The following is a 20,793-nucleotide window of genomic DNA, read 5'->3' on the forward strand; positions in this document are numbered from 1 at the left end:
AGCTCTGTCAAAGCCATTTTCCTGGTATATCCCATGGTCTTTCCCTCTTCATTCCCACTCTCTGGTTTAGGCAGTTCATTATCTCGCAACTGAATTATGACAACAGACTCTTAACTAGGCCCTCTACCTTTAGTTTTATGTCCCTCCATTTCCTACTCTACAATGCTACCATATCCATTGTTCTAAAATGCAAATCTGATCGTGTTACCATCACACTCTTGCTTAAAAACCCTCAGTGGCTCCCAGGTCCCTTGGGACAAAGCATAAAGTCCTTAGGATGGCATCCCTGCTTACCTGCTGATGGCAAGATACCCTCTAGCCTCTCCTTCTTTCCCCCAATGGCCGCCTTCTGAATAGAACCACGAACTGCCACCTCTGTGCCAGAAAGCCCCCGGCTTTTCCAGAGCTTCTCCTTTCTACCTTCTCCTGCTCTCACTAGCCTGAGCTTAGATGTCACCTATTCTAGAGAGTGTCCACTGATGCTGCCCTCACCCTTCCACTCCCTCACTTCAGGTCTGAGTTAAGAGTCCTTCTTTGCATGGGTGTGGCAACCTGAGCTTATCTTTCCAAGGGCATCGTCATGCTATAGTCTGTCTTCCTCACTAGATGGTAAGCTCCCTAAGGACAGAGATTGTCTTTTATTTATTGTTGGGCCCCAAGTGCACTCAACAAATATTTGTTAAATTAAACTATGAGAGTGATAGGTTTTCTGAGGAAGCAAATGCAGTGTTTGCATGTCCATGTTAGTGTGTGTATTTGTGTGTGTGTCTGTGAATGTGCCTGTGTGTATTATTCCACAAATAAGTGAAGGACATGCTGATACAACCGCTACTGAACAGGGAGCCATTTCTACTGTGGGTTGGCTCTGACTACTGATTCTTTCACTACTTCCCTCAATAAATATTTGAGTGTTTATTACTACGTGCACCATGCTAGGTCCTATAGCAGATGTGTAGATATAAGAGCCTCAGCCCTGTCAATAGATACCATGTGGGTGTGGATAGATACATGTGGGGAGCCTGAAGTTCTACTTCCCCCTACCCCGCCACCTCAGCAGTAACAGGTTACCTCCCCCTCCCACCTCCAACTCCTCACCAGGGTGGTATCATATGAGGCCTAATGACTAGAAAAGATAGGTATTTTAGTCCACCCCCACCCCATGACGTCAGTGGAGGCCACATGGGCAGTGTTGACAAGGCATTTCTACTCTTCCAGCCAGGGTGGTATCAAAGGAGGCAGGAAAGCCTGAACTCCTAACCCCGATAGCAGTAAGGAGTCCTTCTCCCCTGGGCATCAATGGAGGCCAAGTGGAACCTGAACTTCTACCAACTTGGCGATAACAAGGTGGTCCCACCCCTTTCCCCTACTGGAGTAGTGTCAAAAGAAAAAAGCCCACACAGAAGGTTTAACTAAGATCCATAGTCTCATAAAATAGTGCCTGAAATGACCAGGCTTCAATAAAAAAAATCCCTTGTCATACCTAGAACAGTCACAATGAAAGAAGACAATAATCAGACACCAACACTAAGTTGAAAGAGATGTCAGAATTACCTGACATTTCAAAACAGCCATCATAAAAAATATTTTGATGAGCAATTATGAACAACTTAAAACAAATTTTTAAAGAAAGTCTCAGCAAAGAAGTAGAAGATGTAAAGAAAAAATAGTGGAAATTTAAAAAGTGTAAATCCAATAGCCAAACTAAAAGCTCAATGGATAGGCTCAACAGCAGAACGGAGGAGACAAAGGAGAGTCAGTGAACCTGAAGATAGAACAATAGAAATTATCCAATCTGAACAAAACAGAGACTGGGAAAAAATTAACAGCACTTCATGGGCCTTTGAGCCTATATCCAAAGATCTAACATTTATGTCATCAGTCCTAGAAAGAGAGGAAAGGGTGGGACAGGAAACGAACTCAAAAAATAATAAAGAAAACTTCCCACGTGATAAAAGGCATAGACCTACAAATTCAAGAAGCAGACTGAAACTCAAAACAGGATTATATTAATCAATGCAGAAAAAGCATTTGACAAAATTCAACAACTATTTATAATAAAAATTCTCAGAGCAATAGGAAGAGAGAACTTACTCAATGTCATGAAGAGCATTTACATCTATAAAACAGCTACAACTAGCAATACAGCTAATGGTGAAATCTTAAATGTTTTTCTCTTTTTTTTTTTTAAAGATTTATTTTTATTTATTTAATTCCCCTCCCCTCCCCCGGTTGTCTGTTTTCTGTGTCTTTTTGCTGCGTTTTGTCTTGTTTCTTTGTCTGCTTCTGTTGTCGTCAGCGGCACGGGAAGTGTGGGCGGCGCCATTCCTCAGCAGGCTGCTCCCTCCTTCGCGCTGGGCGGCTCTCCTTATGGGTGCACTCCTTGCGCGTGGGGCTCCCCTACACGGGGGACACCCCTGCATGGCAGGGCACTCCTTGCGCGCATCAGCACTGCGCATGGGCCAGCTCCACACGGGTCAAGGAGGCCCGGGGCTTGAACCGCGGACCTCCCATGTGGTAGACGGACGCCCTAACTTCTGGGCCAAAGTCATTTCCCTGTTTTTCTCTTAAGATCAGTAACCAGACAAAGATGTCTGCTCCTACCACTCTTTTTTTTTTTTTTTCCACACGGGGTGGCTCTCCTTGTGGGGTGCCCTCCAATACGGGGGCACCCCTGTATGGCAAGGCACTCCTTGCATGCAGCAGCACCACACATGGACCAGCTTACCACACGGGTCAGGAGGCCCTGGGTATCAAACCCTGGACCTTCCATATGGTAGGTGAATGTTCTATCAGTTGAGCCACGTCTGCTTCCCTCCTACCACTCTTATTCAATATAGTACTGGAAGTATTCCCATTGCAATAAGATAAGAAAAGGGAATAAATAAGTTCAGTAACTTTGGATATAAGATAAAAATATAAAAATCAATTATGATTTCTATATACTGGCATTGAACACAGAAATTAAAATTTTGATACCATTTACAACTGTTCAAAAATTAGGAGAGAAGAGAAATACTTAGATATAAATCTTAACAAAACATTGACAGGATTTATATGCTGTAAACTACACAAGACTGATAAAAGAACCCAAAGAATATCTAAATAAATGGAAAGACATACTGTGTTCATGAGTTAAAAGAGTCAACATAGTCAAGATGTCAATCCTCCCCAAACTGATATATAAGTTTAAATGCAATTCCTATCATAATCCCAGTGAGATTTTTTTTTGTAGATATATTCTAAAATATATATGGAAAGGCAAAGGAACTAGAATAGCTAATATGATTTTGTAAAAGAAGAATAAAATTAGATGAATCAGTCTACCTTATTTCAAGACTAATGGCCACTGAAATCAAGTCTGTATGGTATTAGTGGAGGGATAGGCACATGGATCGACGGAACAGAATAGGGAACCTAGAAATATTCTCATCTGATTTTTTACAAAGGTACAAAAGCAATTCAGTGGAGGATTCTCTTCCTAGACAACTCTAAGACAATAATAATGAAGATTTCTTGGAGCAAGAGGGATTGTTTTGATGCAGCTGAACCAGAATATACATAAAAGGGGAAATGAGCCTGAAAGGGAAGGATGGACCAGTTTAGAAAGCCCAGAAAGACCCCTAAGGGCAGTGAACTTTATTAATGGACAATGGGAATCACTGAACGATGTGATCAAGGTGATGCTGTGAGAAGATGAATCTGGGTTAGAGATGACAGTGGTTAGACCAGGTTTCTCCAACTGCAGTGTGCCTGCAAATTACCTAGGGATCTCGTTAAAATGCGGATTCTGATCCTGTAGGTCTGGGGTGAAGCTCAAGTATCTACATTTCTAACAAGCTCCACGTGAGGCTGCCGGTCAGTGGCCCACACTTGAAATAGGCCACAATCCAACTATTTGTTTAGGGTTGGATCTCAAGCCTGGCTACACATTAGAATCACCTGGGATCTTAAAAAAACAGACCCTGGAGGCCACTGTTACAAAAAAGGAGGAGGAGGCACTGGAGGAGGCGCTGGACTGAGAGTATTGTCAACATTTAAAAAGATCACACCACGCCTGAGTAGAAGCTATGGTCCTTGGTTCAGGAGGCATGGGGAAGTCTGCTTTGTCAGTTCAATTTATTCAGGGAGTTTTTGTTGAAAAATATGATCCACCAAGAGAAGATTTCTACAGAAAGCAAACTGAAGTAGTTTGCCAACAGTGTGTGCTCGAAATCGCAGATACAGCAGGGACAGAAAAATTTACAGTGAGGAGGGATTTGTATATGAAGAATGGCCAAGAGTTTGCACTAGTATATTCTATTACAGCTCAGCCCACATGTAATGACTTACAGGACCTGAGGGAACAGATTTTACAAGTTAAGGGCCCAGAAGATATGCCAATGATTTTGGTTGGCAATAAATGTGACCTGGAAGATGAGTGAGTAGCTGGCAAAAAACAGATTCAGAATTTAGCAAGACAATAGGGCAACAGTGCCTTTTTACAATCTTCTGCAAAGTCAAAGACAAATGTTGATATATTTTATGAAATATAAATGTATAGTTTATGAAATATAAACAGAAAAACAGCAGTGGAAAGGGAGCCAAAAAGAAATGTCTGCTGCTCTAGACCCAGAATAAGCGGCTCTGAGCCAGTTTACAGGAATGAAGAATTATTGCCTAATGGGGAAGTACTTGCACTCCAGACTTCAAAAAATAAATCTGAAGAGACTTCTCCTGTTTTATACATTATATGTGAAGAATTTAGATCTTATATTGGTTTGCAAAAGTTCCCTGGAGAAAAAAACAACAACTGCTCTGTGTATATCTCTTGGAAAATAAGACAATAGTATTTCTCATTTGCAATAGCAGTTTTAACAGATGTGAAAATAAATATACTCAACTCTAATAAGATTATACAAAAGACCATAGATGCATTTCAAAAGTTAGCTATTGCTACTATATTCAAATGATTTCATATTGACCTTTTTACCATGATTATTCCCTGTCAAGCACTAAAAAGGTGAACCATTATACTTTATATCAGTAATGATATAGGCTGTGAAATTTCCCCTCAACTCATTGCAGATAACTTTGAGTCACTGGCTTCAACTTGTATTTTTTAAATTATGAAATGTCACTCTGTCATTCTATTCTAGTTAAAATTGTTTGTGCATAATGCTTTGGAAAAATGAGTCTTTCATAGAAAATAAAAACCCACAATAAGTGATTTCTATGGCTTTCCAAGCTAAAATATATACTAAACCAACTCTAATATTGCTTCTTGTGTTTTAATTTCAGATTAAATTACAGCTTTTATGGATGAGTAAAATTAAGTACATAAAAAAATAAACAGACCTTACACCAGAGATTCTGATTTAATTGACCTGGAGTGGGGCTTGGGTAGCCATACAGCTTCTTGAAGCTCTCTTGGTATAGCCATGGCTGATAACTAGCAATTTATCAATACTGAATATAAACGAATCAACAATCCAATAAGGGAGGAAACAAAAACAACAACATGCTTTATGGACCTACTGCAGTGATTTTGAATGATGTGAAACTGCAAACACACAGGTCAGCAGAGTAGCTTAATAAACAACGGGGCAGTGGGTTCTCAGAGTCAGGGACCCAAGATGCAGGGGGAAGGCAGTTTCTGCAAATAGCAGCTGCAGGCATTCATCCACGAAGGCCGAGGCCTGTGAGAGCCCAGGCCCTCAGGAGCACAGGGGAACAGCAGGCACTACGGCCAGTGCCTGTAACAAAGGGGTGTGTGAAGAAGGGCTAAACAACTCATTTCCTAAAAACTGTTCACACTTTCCAAGACAGGTAATCAACTATGTACCGTACTTTGACGTGGGTGATTTCCTCTTCTCTAGACTGAAACGCTTCCTGGGCTGCTTTCCTGTTCAAGATGTTCCAGTGAAGTCCATGTCATTGGTGGTGGCGGCGAAAAGAAACAGCGTATAATTAGAAATGGTCCTTGTCGTTCAGTGCAAGATATTCATTTTTCAGCCTGGATATGCCCACTAATCTTTCTTTGTTATTAGAATGATAATCATATAGAAATTTTACTCTACTGAAATTGGGTTCCAAGCATAAGTACAAAATCAAAGGCCCTCTATTTGGGGGATAGGGGTATTACCTGAAACACAATACAACTCTTAAAAGGTCAAATATTGGGAACATATATGGTGAAATATGACGCTTGGTCTCATGGTTCTCTTTTTATCCAGTCATATATATTTGTAATCACAAATTTTTTTTTATTGAGGTATCAGGGCTGAGGATTGAACTCAAGCCTCGTACGTGGTAAGCCAGTGCTCAACCACCGAGGCACATCAGCTCCCCTGTAATCACAGATTTTTTTGTCAAGAGAGAAAATAAAAATGATGGGTATTGTCAATCATTACACCTTGTGGTCAAACTGACCATTGCAACACACAAATCATCTGTGCACTTGCCACCCCCACACACACACACATTTAGTCAAGATAAGTGTCCAACCCCACCAGAAACTGAGAAGTGGGTAAACCTGGCCTCTGGTTTCTTCATCCACTTACCCTAGGACCCCTAAACCATGATTCCTCATGCTGATGCTTTCCAGACTCTTCACCACTCTTTATGCTATTCTGTCCTGAAGCCACAGTAGGCCTCACGCTCCCTACCCTCCACCTGGAAAACTCCTATTCATATTTCAAAACACAGATCAAATATCACTTTGTGTAGAAAGACTCTTTCTAATGCATTAGGCGGAGATTGGCTGTGTGACTTTTACCCCCAGAACTCTCACTATCTAACACTACAACATCACTCACCCCAATTGTACTGAATAGCTCTGAGGTGCAGAACTATGTCCAGTTCATCTTTCTGTACTCAGGATCTTAAAGAATTCTGGACACCTTGTCTGCCTCTGATAAATATATGGTGAAAGAGTAAAGGAAGGGAAAAATGGGTGAAGGACCAGGTGGATCCCATCACCATCATAAATTACCATGTTAGCGTTTAAGCTGACACCTGAGCACATATTACTAAAAGTATTATTCAGGGCTGTGATTTAAATTGAGTAACTTCTACAAGATTTTAAAGAGAATACTGACATCATCACTCACTCCTTCTATCTCCTCTAAATAATTTGGGTCTAAACTGGCCTCATGACCCAAAAGAACAAATGAAACAGTCACCAAAGCAGTGAAAGCTTAATTCACTTTGTTAAGGGAAGAGGCTTATACCCACCAGGGCAGGCAAATTGCACTGCTGAGCTTAACCATTACTACTAAATACATCTGATGGTTGATAGCAGGAGAAAAGAGACAAGGAGTCACCAGAAGTCAGCCTGCATGGGAGTCATAAACTCAAATGGCTACAGAGTCGGGCAGGCAAACCAGTGACATTGGCCTCGTGGAGACGAGAGCAACTGGAGAGAGCAGGCCCCTCCCATGGGAAATGCCCTCCTGGGCCCCAGACTTCAGATCTTGTGGTTTCCCAGAGAAGACAGAAAGTCAGATTTTTAAATTTTTTATTTTTTTTGTGATATCTGCTGATTTCCAAATACTGGCCACCGAGAATGTTAAAGCACTGGAGGTCTCTGGTCTCTGAGTATGATAGAGGGTGATCCTGGCAGTGAAGGAATTTCTCAGAGTTGACTGAGGGGAGGAGAGATCTACCTGAGTCAATAACCGTCACTTGGTGGCAAATGACTTGGTTTGCTGGGCCCTGGCAATGGGTCAGTCGGGCCTGAGCCAAAGAAATGAGGAGGCACAGCTAGGATGGATGTTGGGAGAGTGCCAGTCCGCCAGGGGACACCTCATGCTGGGGTCTCCTCCCAGACCTTGCCAGCTTCCTCCACTCATCCACCCTTCCAAGACTTGTGATAGTATCAGAGAAAGAACCCGGGAACTCCTGGCCCCTCGGGATTAAGGGTAGTGTGAGCGCTGCCCACGTGTTCCAGGTTAGCTAACAGGGCCTCCACCTGCACTTCGAGGTGCCGCCTTCTCAGGTCTCATTCTTATGAGTGAAGCTCCAAATCTCTGGTTTACCTTGGCTGCCTTTTCCTGAAAGCGAGTCTTCTGAAAGTGATGTCCTCCTGGATGCCTCTAGGTTCCAGTTGTCCTCCCTTTTCTTTGCACTGGATGAGTCTAAGGATAGAAAAGAAAGAGGAGAGAGAGAGAAAACAAAACAAAACAAAACACAACTTCTAAGACTGAGATCTTTGGCTCAGAGTGAAGGTAATGTGAAAACTTCCAGGGAAAGAAATATAAGAGGGAGACCCTGTGACCAGGAAATGTGTTCTGCAGCTAGCGAGGGCTGGTCTCTGGTGGACGCAGAGAGGCTGGGGACTGGGCTGCCCAGCTGTAGGAAGTCTCCACGTCCAACATCAGTCTGTCGTAACCCCTAAACTGCTAGGGTGAGCTATTCACTCCTCTGGACTGAGAGCCTTATTGGTTTTGGAGCAACCTGTATTTAGATATCATGTCCAGGAGGAGTGACTCTGAAGTTGTCAACCCAAACAATTTTTAGTTTTCCTTTCCATTAGCTTTGTTTCTGTTGTCTACTGTTTATTAATCTTTAACCCAGTGTCATCACTGTGCTCAATATCTAATTATCACAGCCCTCAATTATCTAACTGAACCACACTCAGCAGTGAGAGACATGGGAACTGAATAGGGCCATAAGTAGTGCGCTGGTAAATGGTCAACAACCAGCTATTTGGGGGAAAAAATGTTCCCAATTCAGAGTTTTCCAATTTCTGCAGTATAAATACTCCTCCCCTGGATTAGATCAGTTCTCAGCTGAAGACACTGTAGATCTCCAGATCTCTATCTATCTATCTATCTATCGATCTATCTATCTATCTATCTATCTAATCTATTTCAATCTATCTCTATCTCCACTCCATCTCTCTCTCCATCTCCATTAGCATCTCCATCCCCATCTCTATCTCTCTGTCTCTCTCTATCTCTAATTCTCTCTCTGCCACTCTCTCCTCTCCAATACTCTGCTGAGAACCCAGGGCACTTTGTCCTACCAGACTCATAGCTCTGTCTTTTCAACTCTGGGAGACCACTGGACTCAATCTCCCTAGTTGTGTCTGGAGGTTCCCCAGGGCAGGACACTGGGCTACTGCAGGGCTCACCTCATTTGTTTTCCCTCTCTAGGAATCACTGTGCTTTGCTGCCCAACATCCAAGATCTGAAAACCATTGTTAAATATATTTATCTAGTTTTTCAGTTTCTTCAGGCCGGAGAGTAAGTCTAGTCTTGTTATCCCATGGCTGCTATTCCTGGATACCTTCCTCATTGATTTGTGGCCCCACTTTTATCACTGATTAAATTTTTTATATATAATAGGATCTATTTCTGGTCATTGAGCTGACTTCCTAATCCAAGTACCCTCCTGTTTTAATTATTGAAACTCTGTTTATAATACCTTGCATAAAATTTTAAAGGATTAATAACCCCCATTACTCTTTTTCAAAGGTATTTATTTTTCTAGACGAACCTCAGAATCACTGTGCAAAGTTCTCTCACCCGCCCCCAACCAATTCCCTGAAAAAAAATTGGTAATGTTTTAATGTTTAATTATAATTCCATAAAGCTTACACATTAATTTCAAAAGAACTGGCAGCTGTATAATATCTTTCTATCTAAAAGCATGGCATGTTTATTTATTTAAGTCTTTAGATCACATACATTAAGGTTATCATTATTTTCTTAGAATGAATTTCCTTGAACAATATTTTCTAATTGGTTAATAAAGTTAATAAATTGACATTGAGTCTGATTACTTTTTATAATAAGATCAAGTTGTTTTTCATGCTTTTTTTTAATGGGGGGTTTTCTAGGTACGCAATCATATCATCTGCAAAAAAAGGATGTATTTCTCTCTTTTTTTCATGTATTTATTCTTATCCCTTATATCTGGAATTAACCTGAGTTGCAAAATTAATCATATATAATAACATATCTGAGAGAGTGGTAATCTTTGTTCTGAATCTGCTTAAAATGGAAATTCTGAATATTTACATAAGCAACAAACAAACATCAATGCAAAATATTTTAGAATTAGGAATATATACTTATTGAAAGTCAGAATATGTGACTTACTTTCTAATATTTTTGGAAGTGTTATATTCATATTTTCTTTACTTTTTGATAAATGCATCTTCTTTAGTGCTTGCTGGGCTTGCCATTGTTTTGGAGACAATTTCAGTAAAAAAAGTCCATATTTCATATATTCCTTAAGGAGGAATTCTGCTTTAGCTATTTCACTAACTCAAAAGAAAACAAAGATATGAGTAGATGATATCTGTGTGAAAGCATGTTCATTTTTAATGACTTTATAAAATTCATTCTCTTGATTACTTGAATATTAATTTACTTATTAAAATTATAAATATGAAAAAACTAAAAACAAAAGTAAAAATAAAAAAAGGAAATATAAAAAGACAAAAAAACCACAAAATTATAATAATGTCCATAAAATACAAGCTTTAATAAGATATGGGATGAGAAGAGAGAAACCTGTAGGAATGTTGTTTGTACTTTTTAAATGCCCAAGATGTACACACATAGATTAGACTGATACTACTACTTAATTATTTCTGTGGGAAACGTTGTATCAAGTTTTAGAAAGAGAAATTAGATGGTACTTACATAAAGGGAAGAAAAGAAACACTTAATGAGCATCTACTATGTGCTGTCTAGTAAATGGCAGAGCCAGTACTCAAACCTGGGTCTATCTGACCCAAATGTCCAAGTTCTCTCCAACAATACTGAGTGATTTGGAAAGCAAGCCCTTCCCCAAGCTCCATGTGGCTTTACCAGAATCACGTTAACAAGGTGTAAAATAAGGCCCACCTGAAAGGAAGCTCCACTACCCTTATCTTTCAGAGCCTTTCTTATTCATAGCCTCATCAATACCTTCATCAGTGTTACTCCATGTCACTGTCCCAGGCTTCAACACTTTTTATCTTTCAGAGCCTTCCTTGAGCCCTGGTGTGAGTGGTATTCAAGGGTCGGTAAACTCTGGCTGGTTCATGAATCACCAGTCAAAAGACAGTGGTACATTTGCATAGCCACCCTGCTATGACGGTGGTTTAAAGGGGAAATGGTAGGTTGTATACATGGCAACAGAACAAAAATTTTTTTAAAAAATCTATGGAAATGCACTACACTAACAGTGGACCTTAAGTTAAACCACAGTCTGTAGTTTGTAGTAAAATTATAAAAACGTGTTTTCAACAAATTGTAATAAATGTTGCACCAGTGCAATGTGTTAATTATAGGGTGGGACTTGGGAATCCTGCATTTTATGCATGATTGTTCTGTAAATCCACAACTTTTTTAATTAAAAAAAAAAAAGATGATGATGGGAGCTCCCACTCTACCACCACTTTATTTTAGACTGAAAGCCTCCCAGATGCACTTTACAAAGAATATGGGGGAAAACTAGCGAGAACTGTACAGTTTCCAGGCAAAAACTTCAGAATAAATTCCCTTTCCCTTCGGAAATAGATGTTCAGGCAAACCTGCAGTGGAGTAGCTGCTTAGGCCATCTCCAGCCCACAAAGAGAGCAGTAAGTAGCAGAAGCCTGCATCCCGCGCTCTGCTTGTTTTCCATTCTCTTTCACACCTTTCTAGGACAATGAGCTACATATGCAACAGGCAAGTTCTTTTCAGCAAAGTTATTTGCAGGGTTCAGATGGGTGGCCATTGTACAAAAATGTAATACTTTAATGCAAACGTAGAGGCTGCAACTCTAATCCTATATTTTTTATTAAATGGATATAAGCTTCTAATTACTCTAGGGGATGGAGGAGGGAAGTGAATTCTCCCCCTTGGAGCACTGTCAACTTTAGGCTCCTAAAATAGAAAGTGTTGCCAAAGCCAGAATGTGTTTGGAACACATATTTTACTAGTAGCAGTTGATTTCAAAGAAACTACCACCCAGTCATGTGTTACATTTTAGACAAGCTCTTCTGCCCCTCCTCAAAAAGTTGAGGATATAAGAAGTCTAGAACTTGGCTCTAGAGGTGAGGTAAAGCATCCAGTCATGAAAAAGAAAGGAAAGTTTTAGAATGAATCATGAAGTTTTATCTTGACCAGTTGGAGGAAATGGCTCAGGTTTGAAAAAAAAAAAAAAAAGGGTGGGGTGGGGTGGGTGGTATAATAATTTTATCCCAATTCTTGATCTTACAATTTTTGTCATTATAGACTCCAGTTTTTAATATCACTTAATATCATTGCTTGGTTCAATTAAGAATAAGTGTAAATATAAAAAACACTGCCAATGATAATTCTAAGTCTTCAGCAGTTGTAAAATTATTACCAAGTTCAGAGCTGGTAAAGTGTGGGTTTGCTTCTTTTCAACTAATTTATTTCAATATCTAGAAACCATTATCCTATTCTGGGTCCCAGCAGGGGCAATCCTTGGTGAACCTGATGGGTTACTTGTTTCAAAAGTTTGGTTATTCTTATGAAATTATCAGCTGATAAGGATTATTGCCATTGAAATCTTGCTGAGCACAAACAGATTTGACTGGGGCATGGAATCTGGTAACGAAGAGGGCTGCTCCCTGCCATCACCTTTTCACTGTCTGTACTTCCATACAGGCTTTCTTTAATTCTGCCGTCATTTGGAGTTTGTTTATAGTTTCCTGTGCTGCACTGAAAAGTAACAGAGATTTGTTAGTTTTTGTTTTGATGTGTGCAGTGTTCTAAACCATTGAAAAACAAATAAACAAACAACAAGGGAGGGAGTGTGTTTTGGCCAGAGGGAAGAAACTAACATTTTAAGAGCATCTACAGATTTCTGGTCATTCTCCCGAAGGAACTCTTCAAAAGCCATTGCGTCATCTTGGAGCTTTTTTTCTGCTTTTCTGAGTTGCCTTTCCTTCAATGCTATGCTCCTTTCATACTTTTTAATTGTGTTTCTTTTGGTCGCCAGAGAAAACTAGGAATATTGAAAACAGAAGTGCATCAAGACCATTACCCCACATTTCAGACAGTTCTTTCTACTACATTTCTACTGTCTCATAGAAAAGAGAGAAATAATCTGCATGGTAGGACATTATTTGTATTAGAAAGAGTATTATGACCAGATCTTGGGGATATGGTCTTTATGGCATGAAGGAATTTTGTCTGGGGCACAGTTAGAGGAAACTAATTCTTCTCTCCCACCTTTATGAAGAGGCTCAATGTTGTTTCAAAATGGCAAATGCTCCACAAATCAAAAATAGCTATAAATCACCCAAAAGAGCAGGTCCATCTGGTATTACCCACAATCCTGTTCCATGACTTTCTGAGCTTTGGGAAATTGGGCTGTCCACATCCACAAAAACCATCAACAACTTCTCCAAAGGAGGAGCTGGGAGAAAGCAGATTCCAACCCTGCTATACCTAAGATGCTTTCCTCTGAATCAGTTATCCAGGACAGGGGCAAGGGGATGGGCACTTTGTATGACTGCTAAGAGAGTAAGTACTGGGAGTGGCAGTAGCTCAGTAGTTGAGCTCCTGCTTCCCAAGTACAAGGTCCCAGGTTCAATCTCTGTTACCTCCTAAAAAAAAGTGTATGTACCATGTCTAGAATTTCCAACATTAATTGATGATGTTTACTCTTAGTAAATAAAATAACCACCTGACTTTTAAAAAAATGGGTATTTCAAGTTCCAACTATGCCACAGAAAATAAGAAAGATGCCCTGAATAATAATAAGCCTTTTTGATAAGTGGACTCAGATAAGCAGACTCTTAAGTCTGCAGTCACAGAGAGTATATGATTCATGGGCAGCCTCCTTTGTTCATTACTAATAGGAAGTTCAATGGCCTTGGGATGCCTCACCAAATTGGGAGGCAGGAAGAAGACAATAGAGAAGGGGGAGAAAGTATATTTAGTACAAATGTATTGAAATCCTAGTGTATCTGTCCTAATGTAAAATATCTAAGACAACAGTGATGTCAGCAGGATTTTATGATAAACTCAGACTCAAACCTAGGGAATGATATTTAACAAATAAAGGTATCAAGTTCTATTTATAACTACATCGCTCTTAAAGTGAGATCTTTTATATTGATTGCAGTTGGCAGCATATGAAAGTGTTAACTAGCTTAGATTTGTACTCTAAAATATGTCATGTGAAATTATGAAAAGTCAAATATATTTTCATTTACTCATTAGCATCAAAAGTTTTAATCAAGACAGACTATCTTCTTTGCATGATTAGATACTTGACAAAAGAAGTGCAGACAAGATCTATTATTTGTTTTGTAATGAATTCTCTCACTGTTATGTGTTTGGTGTCTGTGCTTCATCTATGGTAAATGACCACATGTATAGAGATTTTAAATGATCATGTTTTCCAGTTATAGCCTACTTCTAGTTAAAGTTTCTTAATAGCAGGAGAAAAGCAACCACTGTTTTTATAAAAACCTCCAGCTGGGACCTGGCCACTCCTTTCCAGGGTTAGAGGGTATAGGGAAAGCTGGAAGGATTCCAAAGTTCTTTCACAATTTGGAAGGATGTACTCAGTTTCCCTGTTTAGATGTTCACCATATTCATCCAATACTCTGGAGGTCTCTGGATTAAACTGGGCTTCTTGCTGCTGTCCTGGTCATGGGGGAGAGAACTGAGAAAAAGGGAGAAACAGGGTCAGCCACCCTCGAGAGCAGCAGCTGTTAAAGTGTGCTCTATTCCCCAGACCAGCATCACCCGAGAACTGCAAATTTTCATTTCATACTCAGACCTACGGAATCAGCACAGTGAGCCCGGGTCCAGGGATCTGTGTTTTAACAAGCCTGCCAATGATTCTGATGCACGCTCAAGTGTGAAAACCACTGCTCTAGAACAATCTCCTGATTAGGTTATGGGAAGTGTGGTCGCCTGTCTGGATACTAAAACTTAAGCTCTCTGAGAGCACGGTCTTCATTTTGTTCACTCCTTCACACTCAGTAAGCACTCAATAAATATTTGTTGAGTGAACAAACTAATCTCTCTAGCAGACAGACGTGGGCATGTAAAGGAAACATAAGATGTTGTCAAGGTAAACATTTGGCAGTGCTACTTAGCAAGTTTTCTATTTGGCTAAGAGGAAAAAGAAAAATACTTTCACTACCTCAAGAAAAAACCTGTCTCTCTGATCATTAATAAATTCATGGACCGTCCTTCTGGTGTCTGAACCTTTAAAGAAAATGGAAATAGACTTAGGCTTAGTATACTATCTGTCAAAGACGTTATATAAAAAAAAGATAATTAAATTATTGCACACAGTATGAATCTGGGCTTTAAAAAACATATTTTCAAATGAATTTTTTTCTGACCACTTGAAAATTGATGTATTAGTAACTGCCATTTATTTTCTGTCCATCATATTCCAGGAACTTTATTAGACAATTTAAATATATCATTTAATACTAATATCCTGTATAAGGTACATATTACCATATCCATCCTTTATATGAGGTCCTGAAGCTCAGAGATGTTAAGATATGTACCGAAGATCACACAGCCAACAGGTGCCAAAAGGGGAAAACACCTTGGTCTGTGTGACTCTAAAGCCTGTGCGGCACTAATTAAGATGGAAATATTTTAAAACTTAGTATTTGTCCACTCCAGACATAAAAAAGCAAGTGTTTTTGGGGCTCACAAACCAATTTTTATTAATAAGTGGGAAAGGAAAAGATGACAACTAGTTCTACCATCTAGTAATAGCAAATACCAAAATTTCATTTCAAGGCTTCTTTATTATGGAAAATTATACTTATGCTTCATGGAAAACCAATGGAATATGATAGGATAAAGTCTCTTAAAAATGTAAATAGAGGTAGAAATAAAATAATATTTCCCAAATATCCAATGAGTTCATATTGCACCAGAAGGCATACAGTGTAGTAGTTACGGAAAGTGGCATAAAGTCTCTTAATAAGAATGTAAACAGAAATAGAAATAAAGTAATATTTCCCAAAAAGGCAGCGAGCCAGGGCTGTACTAGGGGACCCACAATCTTTCCGGAGTCACTTCCTGTCTCCACCTCTTACTAACTGTGGAAGCATAAGTGAATTACTTACTCTCTCTAAGCCCTCAGTTTCCTCACCTGTAAAATGAGGATACTAATTGTGGTGGATTGTATTATTGTTCCCAAATACTTGCTGCCCCTTTCTCTCAGATGATTCTCTGCACACATCCCTCCCCACCTCCCCCCACCACGGAGTCCAGCTTCACCAGTATCTATGGGAGTGGACATGACCTAAAGGGCTTCCGAGCAGAAGCTGTAAGAACCACCACATAGTGCCCTCTTTTTCCCTCTGTCACAACCTGGGAGAAGCCCGACGGGGGCTCTTCCTTCAGCAGAGGGGCCTGCGATAAGCACCAGAGTTGAAAAGCAAAGGAGACAGAAACCTCTGTAGTTGTAAGCCATTGAAATTTAGAAGTGGTTTATTACCACAGCATAAGTTAGCCTCAGGGGTACGCCCCTATTACTCTCTACCTCAGAGTGGTGGTGCGAGATGGAAAGAAGCAACTTAACTAGCAATGGTGTATCATCTACAGGGTCATACTTCGTAGTTTTGGGTTTTTTTTTTAAAGGTTTGTTTTTTATTTATTTCTCTCCCTTTCCCCCCCACCCCATTGTCTGCTCTCTTGTGTCCATTTGCTGTGTGTTCTTCTGTGTCCACTTGCATTCTTGTCAGGTGGCACTGGGAATGTGTGTCTCTTTTTGTTGCATCATCTTGCTGCGTCAGCTCTCGGTGTGTGCAGCACCACTCCTGGGCAAGCTGCACTCATTGTGTGGGGGGGTCGCTCTCCTTGCGGGGCGCACTCATGCGCAGAGGGGCACCGCTGTGTGGCACGGCACTCCTTTGTGTGCGGCAGCACTGCATGTGGGCCAGCTCATCACGTGGGCCAGGAGTCCCTGGATATCGAACCCTGGACCTCCTATATTGTAGGCGGACACTTTATCAGTTGAGCCACATCCTATTTTTTGAGGAACTGTTAGAGTGGCAAGGATTTTCAAAGTCAGATATTTTGTGTAGATCTTTTTCTAAAACATAGCACATGTTTCCTTGCTTTATGAAGAAAACAAAAGATTCAGAATGCAGTTGTTAATGTTCTTGATGATGTTGTACCATTCCATAAAGGAGGTCTGTGAGACATGAGGATGAACCTGCATATATCCTAGACTTGTGGTACAGTCACTGATATCACCTGTTGCCTGTCCTGTGCCACGTTACCACAGCAGGTCCTGGGCAGTCAATATGTTTGTTCTTTCATCCTTCCCTTTTTCTTCCATTCCCTTCATCTTTCTTCCCTCCCTTCCTTCCTTTCTGCCTTTTAAATTTTTTATTTTAAAAAATGTGAACACTATTAACTGGTCTTTTATTTTAACCTGCTGGCTTCAGATTATTTTCCATTTCACTGATCTGACAAGCAGGAAACGCCCACAACCTTTGACTACCAGATCACCTCTTTCATAGAGCAACCATTATGGTCTTGTAGTATGTTAGCATGTTGCCTCCAAAGGTCATTAAAACCAGATTGTGTGGAGTCTATGTCTTGGAAGGTATGTTTCTTATTTAAAAACAGATTCTCTCACATCCCTCCACCCCCATTTGCAAAGACCCCCCCCCCACCATCTTGTGAGCCAGCGTACAGTCTGTTTCTCATTTTCAGCAAAGCCCGCAAACCTGATAGTGGATGTTGTTCAAAACAATGTCATAAACAAACAGGGAATTAGACTAACCTTCTGTTAATCTGAGAACGAGGATTGGATCTAGCCCTAAATTTTCAAATGAGTCACCAGCAGTGTCCGTGTAAAAGGCGATCTGGCCCAGGTGTGAGCGACTCTTCATTCGGGATGAAAAAGTAGACTTCTGGTGGATTTTCATGCTGCGGCTCATAAATTTTTCCTGTCCAAGTGTAAAAGTGTAAAGGAATTTCTAACATACCACAGTAATGCTGTCTTAAAATAGTGATCATATCAAAATTTCATTTGTAGCAAATCCTTTTCTTCCTTATCAGATTGGCACCAATATATTAAACAAACAACCCCAACATTCTTATCTTTGAAGAAATGTGTATCGTTTTCATTTCCTTCCCATGTGAAGCAGAAGAAAAATAGATAAAAACTTTTAACCTTTACTAAACATGTACATCACAAAATATGAGACTGGAAATTGTCCTTCTGGCTTCATTTTCACAACCTGGTCTTGACCAGAATGCAGATATAAACTTAGAAATTCTACTCATTTAAAAGGGCTGGCTTTTATGAAATTGAAAACTTGAGAAGATATGGAGCTCTCTAGTAACTGTAAAAACTTAGGCTTCCAATTTAACTAAACTTTCTTCAATTTAATTTTGGGAGAGTGCAACAAAACTGTATATTACACACACAAAACCATCACCTTACAGATAAATAAATTGTTAAGCACTTCTATGTGCTTTCCTCACTCTAATTAGGACAAGGAAAGCTCTGTAGTCAACCTTTATCTCTGGGAGTAAAAAAACAAGCTTATGACATGTGAAACCATGCAATGTGAGGTAGGAGCCCAGGCAGGTGGTGAGTTTAACTCTGCATGGCACACGGGCAAAACTGGCCTCATCGGGGAGCAGACATGGCTCAAGCAGCTGAACGCTCGCCTCCAATATGGGAGGGCCCGAGTTTGGTTCCGGTGCCTCCTAAAAAAACAAAAATAAACAACAAGCCAAACAAACAAAAAAACCCCAACTCTTAGAGAAGCTGATGTGGCTCAGTGGTTGAGTACTTTGAGTACTACCTTCCTACATCTGAGATCCCGGGTTCAATCCCCAGCCTCTGGTACCATAAAAAAAAAAAAAAAAAAAAGGCCTCATCACTGACTTAGCTTCATACCAAATAATTAAAAAGTGAAAAAATAAAGTGATACCCCCTTCTCCATTTTACTCCCTCTCCCCACCCCCCACCCCTGTCCAGGCCACACACACATACATTCTCTTATTCATATCTGCGGGAAAAATTCTGACTTGTTCTTGAAGATTCAGCTCCTGCTATCTCCTCAGTGAAGTTTTTAAACACACACACACACCACCTTCTGCTTCTACCTCTTCTCACCAACAAAGATGAGCACTCCTTTCTCTTTATTTCCTTTGCATGCCTCTACTAGCATATTTCATCAAATCGAAGATGCCATTTATTGTAAGACACACTGCTATTTTGTGCATTGCCCATTACTCACGGCATCTCAGCAATGAAAGCTGCATCCCATTCGACTCGATGGATCAGGGTGCACCCTTGCTGTCACACCAGATTGGAAAGGCGTGTGTGTGCTCCCTGCAGGCCCCACAAGGCGCTGGCGGCCGTGGAGGGTTGCGCTTGCACCATTCCCCAGGACCGAGTGCGGAGCACGCCGCATACATCCGTGTCTGGCTCCACGTCTTAAACTCAGTGAGGTTGGCAAGGGCAATACCGGTATGACACGGAATATGATTCTAGCCTTAACTGGAACTGCGATTTTAAGAGAACCTTACCTTTTTCCTTGCTTCCAATTCATTTTCTTTGAAAAGAAAGAGATCTTTGAAAAAGATCTTATATGGCTTGTCCTTTCTGGGCAATTCTTCCTTGAATTTATCTGTCAAAAAAGCAAAAACAAGACACGGAAAACGTCCGTCACACCTCCTCTGTTGAAGGAACGCAGTGGCCCCAGGGCCGCGGTGGGGGAAGTGGGAGCAGCGGCCTCCAGGGGGCGCAACACAGACAGCCCTGTCTCTGCCCCAGGGACAGATGCAAGCCTGGATGGGGGCAGGGGCCTTGGGTCCTCCCGTGCCCCCAGCAGTGAGCACAGTGCTCTGTAAACAAACAGGAGCATATTTTGAGATATGAAGATGTTGTTTCTACGTACCCGCCACCAGAAATATACCCACCTCCACCCTTACTACACCATTCAGGCGGCAAAGGACGGGCCACCACCCCCGGGTGAGGCTGGGCACAGACCAGACTAGAGAGTCTTAAGGAGAAGTGAAAGATAATAACAAAACACACCAAATATAAGCTACGGATATATATAGCAGTAATTTTAGGATGATGGTCTTTCATATTTGTAACAAATGTGTCACAACAGTGTAAGGTGGTGGTGGTGGGGCGATGTATGAGAGTATGGGAATCTTGAGTGGCACGCATGATTGTTTTGTTAACTTACAACTTCTCAAAAAAATTTTTAAAAATAGTATGAAAAACAAAAAGATAATAACCAGTATTGGACCCTCATACGCTGCTGGTGGGAAAGTGTAAAATGGTGCAACCACTTGGGAAAATAGTCTGGCGGTTCCTTAAATGAGTACACAGAATTACCACATGAGCCAGAAGTTGTACTCCTGGAGAAATGAAAACATATGACCATGCAAAAACTCATACATAAATGTTCACAGCAGCACTATTCACAATAGCCAAAAAGTGGCAACAACCCAAATGTCTGCCAACTGATAAATGAATAAACAAAATGTGGCATTTCCATATAACGGACTAGTATTCAGCCATAAAAAGGAATGACATACTGATACATGCTACAACATGGATGAACCTTGAAAATATTATGCAAAGTAAAAGAATTACAAAAAACCACATGTCATGTGATTTCATTTATATTAAATGTCCAGAATAGAGAAATCCATAGAGAGAGAAAGTCGATTAGTGAAGTTAGTGGTCTCTTAGAGCTGAGGGGTGGAGGATGTACCTTAGTTTCCTGGCTGCTATGACAAATACCACACAATGGGGATTTATTGGCTCATGGTTTTGAGGCAAGAAGTCCAAAATTGAGTTATTGGCAAGGCTTGCTTTCTCCAGGGAACCTGT

General features: G+C 40.5%; 1 protein-coding gene and 1 pseudogene across 6 annotated transcripts in view; one reads left to right on the plus strand and one right to left on the minus strand.

Moving 5' to 3' along the window:
* Window positions 1–20,793, minus strand: part of CCDC38 (coiled-coil domain containing 38) — a 45,038-nt gene that overhangs the window by 12,644 nt on the left and 11,601 nt on the right. For 5 of the 6 annotated variants that reach the window (XM_058308565.1, XM_058308564.1, XM_058308567.1 and 2 more), the window contains 8 exons: window positions 19,473–19,573; window positions 17,710–17,875; window positions 15,088–15,152; window positions 12,767–12,930; window positions 12,564–12,644; window positions 10,083–10,246; window positions 8,016–8,114; window positions 5,827–5,881 (listed from right to left, as the gene is read on the minus strand). In XM_058308565.1, the coding sequence (XP_058164548.1) occupies window positions 5,827–5,881; window positions 8,016–8,114; window positions 10,083–10,246; window positions 12,564–12,644; window positions 12,767–12,930; window positions 15,088–15,152; window positions 17,710–17,875; window positions 19,473–19,573 (895 nt within the window). Of the gene's footprint in view, window positions 1–5,826; window positions 5,882–8,015; window positions 8,115–10,082; window positions 10,247–12,563; window positions 12,645–12,766; window positions 12,931–15,087; window positions 15,153–17,709; window positions 17,876–19,472; window positions 19,574–20,793 lie in introns of those variants that run through there. The other variant, XM_058308568.1, reaches the window with a different exon arrangement.
* On the plus strand, window positions 3,808–4,606 carry LOC131280637 (ras-related protein Rap-1A pseudogene; annotated as a pseudogene).

This window comes from Dasypus novemcinctus, chromosome 12 (genome assembly GCF_030445035.2).
Source record: "Dasypus novemcinctus isolate mDasNov1 chromosome 12, mDasNov1.1.hap2, whole genome shotgun sequence".
Classification (NCBI taxonomy): domain Eukaryota; kingdom Metazoa; phylum Chordata; class Mammalia; order Cingulata; family Dasypodidae; genus Dasypus; species Dasypus novemcinctus.